Here is an 11,093-nt window from a genome sequence, read left to right as displayed (position 1 = left end):
TTTGTAAAACAAACTAAAGAAGAAGGAAATAAATACCTTCACTGAGGCAGAGCAGCATAGAATAAATGATATAAGAGTCAAAAAGAAAAGTTTTGTGTCCAAAGAAGAGTGGTATGATGAAGGAGAGCAACTGTGTGAAAATGTATGAGTCAAAAATGGATACAAATCTATGTTAAAATTATAGGAGAAAGCAAAAATATTTGGTTCATTTGTCATAACAAAGACTAAATTTTATTTTTTAATGCTGTGTATGGTTAACCTGACAACAGCCAGATGCATGTCTAGCTCCGCCTAGCTCCACTCACATGTGGAGCTAGGCGGAGCTAGACATGCATCTGGCTGTTGTCAGGTTAGTGTATGGTGAAGTCAGATATACATTTTTATAGTGATTTTTTTTATAAACTTTATCATTTGACCCATATAAGATAAAATGCGGCTCACCTGTACATTTTAATACATTGTATACACCTGTACATATGTAAGCCTATCTACTGTGCAAAACCGTAATCTTTTTCATGTTAAAATCCTTTATAAATATCAGTTTTAAGGTTTAGAGTCTGCTGAACGATGGTAAAGTTAGCCGGAGATAAAAACCAATTACCTGACAATGTTAATTTAAGGTGTTATGCTAAGTATAATTTATAGACCTATAACGCCAATTAATGTACTCTATTAATAATGATCCCAAACTTGCAAAACATTCCTGTATACTGGCAAGTTCATGTGAAAAAACTATTATTATTGTTCCATTTGCATTTTGCTTTATGCTTCTAATTGGTAGCGAAAAACAAACAAAAAAGACACAAAAAAACCCAATGAATTAAAAAACTTTTTTTTATTTTAGAAATGTCCAACTAAAAACCTGCTCCCTTGCCTTTTTGGGCTCAACCTAGACACAGCTTGAAATGTTCAGTGTCTCTGTTCATATCAGAATTATTTAAAGTCAGTTTATTCAATCTTTAAAACGAATCGATTTCTGCCTTAAGTGATCCTATATATATATATATATATATATGGCACATGTAATATTTTAATGTAATTTAAATTTTCTGAGGAACTGTTTTTAAGGTTTTCATCAAAGGTAACCTGTAAAACTAATCATTCCACACAGAGATCCAAAAAGTATTTTCTTCCTTAGAGTTTTCTCAATTATGCCGTGTTTTAAACATAAATGTATTATATCGACAAATTAACCTAAAAATTCTATTTTTAATTCAAATTTTTCATTACAGGGAAAAAAATAAAAATAAAAATATACATAAAAAATACTGCAAAAAGCAACCACAGAAACCTAACAGCTAGTTATCCTGCCCTCTATATCAATAACTGATAATGAGTGCATGATAAGGTGCTATGGATAAAAGTCCTCCTCCAGATATTCGGCTTAAAGAACATAATTCCTAGTTCCATGACTTAAATTTGGTGATCTAGGTCCTGAGGCAGCAAAGCAATACCAATTTACTAACACCATGTGAGTAGCTTAGCATTCATCATCAAAAATGCTGCATGTTTTACAACTTATGCAATAAGATGCACGTCCACAAAGACCTACTTATGACCTGTCAGCCCACAGAATATTGTCTTAAGGATCATCATGATTTTTCTTGGCATAACTGAGACGTGGCGCTTTGAGTCGGCAGTGGTTCTGGACTTGGAGCTCTCCTACAGAGGCCATTTTCTCCCAGTCTCTCTTTTTTATTTTTCCAACATGAACTTTGACCTTAATTTAGCAAGTTGAATCCTTTAGATGTTTTTGTTAAGGTTCTTTACTGAGCTCCTGGCTGTTTAGATGCATTTCTTGACTTTTGGTACCCATCTCATCTTCAGGTTGTAACTAGTGTATTGGCTACTGAGATTTAGTCAACTCAGTGCTCTTAAACGGATCCCAATGATAGATTTCCTATTTCTCAGGCTCTGTGATCACGTGTTGTTGGCTACACTGAAATCAGGGTTTTAAAAACAAAGTGCTTTTTTATTTTTTCTGTTTGGGTCAGGTTGGTTTAAATAGTTGTTTTTTTTATAAATGAAATTGTTTAAAATATTTTTTTTTGTTTTTTTGTATTTTTTTCTAGGTCATCTGACTAATCAAAAAAATGTGTTGAATGATCCAAAACATTTAGGTAACAAACTAAAACCAAAATAATTTTTAAAACTTTAGTTCTGTGATGTCCAGAACATAATACAACCCTCTGATGGCAGGAAAAGACAATAAAGTTATGAGTTTGATTGACCTTTAACAGTTGAATTACAGCCAAAAATTATATTTAAAAAAATAATACGTCTAAAAGGAGGGGAAATATCCTCAGGCTGGATACATGATCAGAGGTTTGTGTTTCCTGTTATTTTAAATAAAATTCTAGTTCAGTTTTTATTCGGAAAACAAATCAGAAACCAAGATCAAACCTTGTCATGCAAGAGAAAACAAAAAGGCGACAAATATGGCTACATTAAATAGGAGCATTGGAGGAGCAGCTTAAGAAACATTCTTCAAAGTTGATGTTGAAGGTGATGAATGAATAAAGGGTGTTGATGAATGACAGGGGAAGGAGTCAAGAGGAAAGGAGAGATTTTTTATAATCTGACACATTAAAATTATCTGCAGAGAATTAAAAAAAGTTCTGGCTGTCCAAAGCTGCAGTCAAGCCACAAAAAAAAGAGAGGATATGTTGGATGAAGGGATGGATGAAAGGAGGGACTGAAGCGAGGACGGTGGCCATTTTCTCTCAAGCACCAGCTTTTCTTATCCCTAGAATTAAACCTGATCTCAAATCCCCCAAACATCTCCCCCTCTTCCTCCTGTACAAACAGAAGTTTGTTGTTAAGCCTCCTCTTTTCTCATTCTTTTCTGCTTCCAAATCGTGTGTCCTTCTTTTCTTCTGAACTTTCCATCTTCCAGCGGCGCCTCCTCCTTTCTCTCCATCCCCTGCTCCTTCTGATCTCCTTCCTCTCTACAATGGGAACACCAGGAAGCCAGAGAAGGTGGAGTATTTCCACCCTCCCATCAGGTTTCCTCTTTCCAGTTTGAGGTAGGCCCGGTCTCCCTTCTCCATCTGGATCAGAACTCCGTTGCTGGCAGCCTCACGCGTCACATCCTGGTCGCCAGCGAATGCTGAAATCACAGGCCAGCCGTTGTGCATCAAGCTCACCTGGATAAAGAACACAAACCAGTTTTAGTTTGCAAAAAGAAATCAGACTTTTTTGTAGAATGAGCAGTTTTTGGCTTTAACAGCTGTTAGCATAAGGATTAATACTCTTATGTTTAAATATAATCTTTATCAATGAGAAAAGAAATTCCACAACTAATGTTTTTCTGTTAGCATGGATAAGATTAACTATTTCACAGTTCACAGTCATTGCAAAATTAAAGTGAACATTCTTTTCATTCTAGGGTTTTATATATCAAAACTTTAGGTTGTAAAATAAATTAAGGTCCAATTTGAGTCTATAAAATATTCTCAACAGACTCCAGACTGTCTTTATTTTAAGAATCCAGCAAACAAAATATTTTAAAGGTTTGTCTGGATGCAGAGCAGCAAACCCGAATGGGAAGGTTTAAAATGTGGTATCAGGGTCATATGAATCAACTGATACTTCATGATTCACATCCATTAATTATGGTCATAATATTGGAACAGAGTATTTTTCTGCAGTTTTCTATAGTCAGCACGTGGTCAATAGATTTGCAAAGATGGAGCATCTTTTTTCCCTCCTGATGAAATTACAACAAAACCCCACAGAGGCGACAACGGAGGAAAAGGAAAAGGCTTAGAGTGTATCTGACTCAACAAATATTTCAATAGGGAATAACATCTTCTTACAGAACGAAGTGTCTGTCAGAGACGCTTCCCCTCTCTTCTTTAAAACAGGCAGCAGACAGCAGCTTTCATCACTTCTCTTTGGAGTTTCAACAGAAACATGAGCCCTCCTGGGATTTGATTCCCTTCTTAGGCTTCACTTTAAATAACATTGTTTTATGCTGGCTTTGGTAACGGAGTAGTAGTAAAACAAACTGAAAAGAATACTGTGGAAACATCTGTTTTAATGCCGGAATACATTTTATAAACCGTGTGGGATTACAGGCCTTCCTGTGAGAACACACAGAGCTTCCCAATAGGAAAAGAGAAATAACACGCTTTCTCTTGTATTTAATGTCTAGAGCCACTTGTATAAATCATGTTTCTGCAAGAAAATAGACATACTGTAGAGGAAGCTGTGGGAATTTTTCAATTCTGTAACGTTGGTTCTTTTAATGTCTGCATTAGCATCAATACTAAAAGGGACTCTTAGTATTGGTGAAAAAGAAAAAGAATCAATACACCTGTGTTAATGGACAAACATTTTTCATAATTTTACGTAAGTCACAGCATCAACATCGGATAGTATCCTCTAATAGTGTAAAAAAACACATTAAACACATTAAATGATAAAGTTCTAAAATGAGTTAAGTCAGTATCTAACAAAAACAGGCTGCAGTTTTTACAGTAGCACAGTAGTCTTTGATGAAGAAGGTTCTCGGTTTGAACCCCTGCTTTTGGTCTTTCAGCATGTTCTCCCACTGCAATGGTTCTCAAGCTTCCTCCGACACTCCAAAGCCATTTGGCTGATTAATCAATCTAGTTTTCTCTCAAGAAGGACTGTATGTCTGCATTGATTCTGTCCTGTGTGTCTCTGTGATGTCCAGGGATGTGGAAGCCTTTAAGGAACAAGCTGGTAAAGATGTTAATGTTAAAGACATTTGTGTAAAAAATAAGTCAAACCAAAGTCCAAAGAGAAAAAGGCAGTGGCCATGCTGCTGCTGACCAGACGTACTGGTAACTGGACCATCTTTAAACCAGATATAAATGTTGTGATTATCGATCGCTGCAGATGGTCATAAAAACAGCAAAGAAAGCAGCATTAACTATCCAGCACAGTGGTGAAGGGTTATAAGTAAGGGCTTGCTTTACATTAAAGGACCTGATGTTTGGACAATAGTTAAATTGAGTTTGGTTTACAGACAGCTGGGACAGCTTCACTGACCAGTGATTCTTGGATGTAACTGTAATATATACAGTATATTTCTTATTTTCTATTTGTATAAGTCCTACAAAAAAACCTCAATAGGGTGTTTTTTTTTCTTCTTTTAACTAATTAGTCCCAGCATAAAAACAGTGAATTTGAAGTTCTTTTGGAAGGATGGCACCTGAGCACAGGCACAGGATACAAAAATGGATTGAAAGGATTCCTTCCAGGTTGCTTCTTTATATCAATGAAGACATTGTGGTCTTTATGGCAGAAGAGCCATTTTCAACACATTCACACCTGAGCGCTAAGTTAGTGAAAATATTTCCACTCACCCAGAAAGTATTTAATTGTAAAACTGTCACTAAATGATGAAGCAAAGTCATAAACATCCCATAATTATACACTTAACCAGCTCATTTGGCCTAGTGGTCAGGGCTCTGTGTGTGTGGGCAGGAGACAGAGATGGAGAGCCTGTCAGAGTCAAAAGCTCTCTTAGCCTAGCACTCCTCTTAATAGAAAACTGAACTAGGCGACGCACTCTGGCTGGATGAGTGTTTGTGTGGCTGGGGGGGGGAAGTAGGGAGTATACGTCTGTTAGTCTGAAGAGCTTATATGAATATGAGGAAAACACTCAGCCTACACAAATTATTTTTTTTCAATTGTCACAACAGAAAAACAGAAAAGATCAGGGCCACAAAACAACACTTCAAAATCCTGAAAATGGCTTCGGTCAATTCTGGAAAATATATTTAGCTTTCAAATTTAAAAATTTACATATTTCTGAACGACAGTGCACATATTTTAATTAAATGTAGAATCATAGATAATTTAAACATGACACCATGTAGTTGTTCGTGTCCACGGACATACCATGCTGCTGCTATGGATGCTGGTGATTTGATAAACAGGTTTTATTTGAATGTGCATGTGTTGTCGGCTCAAGGTTGAGAAATTCAGTGTTCTATCGCAGTAGGGTGGGGTTTGTTCTCTTCAGTCTTTGCTTTCCCTTTTTTACCTTTAATAGTTTGTCAGAATTGGTCTCCCGTCTGGGGAATTTCATAGATTTAATCAAAACGACTGAAACTCTTTCAAGTTTACTCTAGTTAACATTTATTTAAATTAAACTTTTTATATCTTTCCTATTTATACCACTTTATATCATATTTTGCAACAAATATTATAATCATACATAAAAAGTCTATTTACAAAATACGTACATAGTTTTTTTTAAGTAACATTTTGGATGGCAACCTTTTCCTTCTATATAAATTAAAATATATTGAATTAATTCTGCTATTTTTACATATTTTTAGTCTGAAAAGTGCATTCCCTGCAGTATTTACTTAAAGATGTTAAAAATGAGGTTGCAGATGATTCATCTAAAATTAAATATGTGCAAAGCCTACACTATTTAAGATGTTCCAAGCTGTTTAACAAAGCTACTGTACCTATTGTGGTGGAGCTGGTTTGGGTTCTTCCAAATATATCTCCTCCGAAAGAAGCTAATTTTTTCAATTTAAAAACAAAAAAAATAATTCTAACCTACATTTTCTTTCGGACTGAGATGTCAGTTGTTTATCCAGGTATCTCTTAGAGCCACTTCTTCGGTTTTGCAATCAGTGCTGGGATGACCACCAAAACTATGGTTGCAGAGTTTTTCCTTCCACAATGCTTCTATTAGATCCTTATCTTCCATTTTCCACTGTACTACACATTCACTAGGACCACCTCTTCATATATATCCTTGGTGCTTCGATGTTTGATCTTTGATGGTGGCTCTGATGCTCACTAGGCATCTGCATCCTTTGAACTTCGGGTTTATGGATAGTCGATTTGGGATGAAAACCACCAGGTACGGTGAGTAGTATTCATTTTTTAACATCAGTGCCCTAAATTTTCTTCGTTAGCCAACTTATTTCCCCTGCAGTGTATCTGATTACTAGCATGGCAAACATGCTGATTGCCTGAACCCTCTTCTTGCCATATAAGTTACTTCTCAATTGTTTTTCTTGTGGCATTCCAGGGTCTATATTTGTGGTCATTGAGTCATAGGCTCTGTTCGAATTTATGGGATGTGTCCCCTGAAGGCCAGATTCGAAGGCCGTTTATGTCATAGCATTGCAACGAGGTCTAGTCGGATTCCAAGACTCCTTGTTATGCGGCCTACAAATGTGTTGTTCTTTTTGCCTGATTTGAAGGACAGGTCCGCTGTATCCTTTCCATCCTTGGTTATCCCAGGATTCATTGCGAGACATAGCAAGCCAGGTGCTCCGTGATCAGAGGAAATGGTACTTTCTTCTGTCGGAGTCTATTGTTGTTCAGTTTAATATAATACAAATATGAATGGTTCTGTCTGAAATTAATTGAAATAGTTGTTTAATGGTTATTGAGTCAGATATGTTGCGGGTAATGTTTAGTTTATCTAAAGGTTTTTATCTTTTACTGTAAAGATGGATTTGGCTTTAATTTAAGGACATATTCAAATATATCTGCAGTGTGGGGACTATAAATCTGATATGATTTCTATTTTTTAATTGCTATTTTGCACACTTTACTTAACTAAGTATTTTTCATTGAATATAAGAGATTTTGCAGATATATTCTTATACATACATTGTTTAGATTTACTTATATCTTTCTACCAATTTTATAGAATAGAATAGAAAATTTAAAAGCTCTATGACCCGTCCACCTTGCATCCCTGCATAGCTGCTAGCTCTACAGGTTGTATGATGGCTGAAGTAGGGGAGCCACAAGCTTGTTTCCATCTTTGGCCCTTTGAGAAAGGGTGCAACACTGTGCACCCCTGCGCTCTGAACCCAACCTATAAGGAAATCCCGCAGCTACCACAAGAAGACAGATGGCAAAGACTTGGAGAAAGATGGTTACTTTACGTGCAAATTGTGCTTGACAAGGTGACTAATTCATCACTGCATCTAAAGGAGCTTGACCCATCACTATTTGCTGAATTCAATTTAAAGTTTATGCTGACTTGAAATGAACAATTAACTTTTAGCGGCAGACATTAGTGGAACAAATACTACTAGGGCAGAGCTTGTCGAGTTGTCAACCAGAAAGTGGAGTGTTGGATTTTAATAGTTTTAATTGAAATGAAAATATACAGAGTCCCTCAATAGCTGTAGTTGTGCATTCTATGTACAACCATTCACAGTTACAACATCCAATGTTTTTTGGGGCATATAAAGACAAATTGAATATGTAACTTCATGATTAACACTAGTTTGGAATCTAAAACACAACAAAACCTCAGGATGTTACTTATTACATAAAAAACAGACTTCTTACGTGGTATAAGCCTGATATGTAAAGCATTAGAAATGCAGCCACTGTGCCAAACATGATAAGTATAAATACATGTTTAAAGGAGAGTGAGACCCTGCAAGCAAGAGATGTTAATGCATGAAATTAGAAGATAGAGACAGACCAATAGATTGGCCAGCTAATATTTTTAGTGGGTTTCTTTTGGGGTTCAGCATCGTTCTGTAAAAACTTGAATGTGCTGATAACAAAATCAAACCAATATCATCAATAAAATCAAATGTATTACCAATATAAGTGTGGATTTGGAGTCATACACAAAATTAACATCAACAAGAACATCACTTCAACTTTGAAGTGATGTTCTTGAAATAGTTCAAAATGAGCCTCGGTATTGTCTATGGCCTCCACGTGCCTGTATGACCTCCCTAAAATGCCTAGCTATGGTCCTAATGAGGTGGCGGGTGTTCTCCTGAGGGATTCCTTCTCCAGCTTTTGCCGACCATACGCTATGTCGCCTAGCGTATGGTAACAGTTGATGCAAAACACAGGCAAAGAATAGATACCCTTACTTCTCACTATTGTTCTGTATGGTAATTACATATTTGAGGAGCTTCAGCAGCAGTACCTTCATAGTGAATATCAGATTTAAAGTCCTCACACTGCAGAGATATTAGAATCTGTGCTTAAATGTAAACCAAACCCATTTACACAGGGACCTATACAAACCTTTCATTAAACTAAAAATTACCTGACACATATGTGACTCAATAACCAGTTAAAACAGCTACTTTCATTAATTTCAGACGGACAGATGGTTGCATATGTTTGCCGTATAACAATGAGTCTTCCAGTCCGAATAGGCAACGGCGCATCACTGTGACGTAATCAGCACCTCTGTCACATGGGCTCAGTATAAACCTGCTTTCATCTGTGAATAGTATAGGAAACCAGTGGCTAACTTACCAATCCTGGTGTTTTTCTGGCAAATGCCAAATGTTCTGCATGGTGTTGGCCTTATAGCACAACCCCCATTCATCCTCATGGAGTCTGTTTCTAACCGTTTTGCAGGCACATGTACATTTGTGGCCTACGGAGGTCATTTGCAGGGCTCTCACAGTGCTCCTCATTGCAGAAAGGCGAAGGTAGTGGCAGTGGTTTCCCTCCTACAACCTCCTCCATGTCTCCTGGTGTACTGGCCTGTCACCTAGTAGCACCTCCACTCTCTGGACATTACACTGACAGACACTTAAAACCTTCTTGCCACAGCTAGCATTGATGTACCATCCTGGATGAGCTGTGCTACCTGAGACACTTGTGTGGGTTCTAGAGTCTGTCTCATGCTGGCGTGAGTGTGAAACTACCAACATTAAAAAGTGACCAAAACACTGCAAAAAAAGCATAGATACTGAGAAGCCATGTGTGGTCCCCACCTGCAGAACTAATCCTTTATTGGGTGTCTTACTAATTGCCAATAACTTCCACCTTTTGTCTATTCAATTTGCACAACAGCATGGGAAATCGATTCTTTATCAGTGTTGCTTCATATTTGGACAGTTTGATTTCACAGAAGTTTGATTTAGTTGAAGCTATATTGTATTGTTACGTATCCTCTTTTTTTTTATAATCAGTGTATATCTAGATCTACACACACACACATTGATGGGCAGACGGACGGACAGACGGATGTGCAGACAGACAGGTAGAAAAAGTGTTTGATGGTGAATCCACATTGATATTTCTAAATTTTTAAAATCTTTAAGGGCAGGAAGTCTTAGAAATGGTAAAATCATGAATGCTGGTGCACAAGAGTAAGAGTTTTTTTCCAGATGTACTGTACTGCATACCACTACCCAAGATCTGTCCTGTCTACAGCCATCTGCATTTATGGCCACTCATGGGAAGAAAAAAAAAGTTTTATATTGAAAATAAGCCCAAAATACAGTAATTACCTGTTGTGGAGTTGCAGGTTGTTAATACAAACAAACAGAACATTGCATGCTGCTGACAGTTACATATAACAGTCAGTGTACATCTCTCTAAATCAACATGACCCCAAACTGTAACCCATTCTGACAAAAACAATGGTCAGAATCTCTTGTGATTTCTCAAACAGCTTCTCAGAATGAGTGTGTTGAGTTATGGCAGTGATGTATAGCAGTAATAAAACTGTGATTGTGGAGGCTGAGACTGTGGTCATCACCTTTATGAATCAACCCATGTCATCCTTGTTTACCTCATCTATAACACAAACAAGCAGAAAAAATATACAACAGCAACAAAAAATTACCACAATAAAAATACATTTGAGTAACTTAAGGATTTGCACAATTTCAGATTGCAAAAGACCTGCGTTTATTAATGGATGAAGACCAATGAACAGACCGAGTAACAGAGAAGAGGACAAGGAAAGACAGGATGAGGATAAAGAATGCAAGGAGAGGCAGACAAAGGGAGATTCAAATGAAGGATGTGAAGAAAATAAAAAGTCAACAGGTAAAAACCCTGACATTTCAGTACCACACTTAAAGCTTAATGACTGCTGCAACTTGACTTCCAATCCAGATTTAGATGACACTCCTTTTCTGACTAAGCATTTTATAACCTCAACCTGTTCTCTCCCTTTTATTTTAAATTATTTCCTTTCAGATCCACAGCTCTCTTACTTAGATTCATAAGATTCCCTTTTAATTATTTTTAGTTTTTATTCTCCATACTAGCAGAAATAAAGCCCATGGAATTCTTCAAAGCCAATAGTGCATCCAATGGTCACTCCAATGTTTGTCTAAGTGGATACTAAAATATTGAGC

General features: G+C 36.8%; 1 protein-coding gene across 1 annotated transcript in view; it reads right to left on the bottom strand.

Moving 5' to 3' along the window:
* Positions 1-997: 997 nt before the first annotated feature.
* LOC107090910 (cerebellin-1) overlaps positions 998-11,093 on the bottom strand; it is a 21,891-nt gene continuing 11,795 nt past the window's right edge. The window contains exon 3 of the mRNA XM_015384550.1: positions 998-3,146. Coding sequence (XP_015240036.1) covers positions 2,949-3,146 — 198 coding nt within the window. The 3' untranslated portion in view covers positions 998-2,948. The remainder of the gene's footprint in view (positions 3,147-11,093) is intronic.

This window comes from Cyprinodon variegatus, unplaced genomic scaffold (assembly GCF_000732505.1).
Source record: "Cyprinodon variegatus isolate N-32 unplaced genomic scaffold, C_variegatus-1.0 Scaffold316, whole genome shotgun sequence".
Taxonomy (NCBI): Eukaryota; Metazoa; Chordata; class Actinopteri; order Cyprinodontiformes; family Cyprinodontidae; genus Cyprinodon; species Cyprinodon variegatus.
Note: the sequence above shows the minus strand (reverse complement) of the source record. Positions and strands in the feature narration are given on the sequence as shown.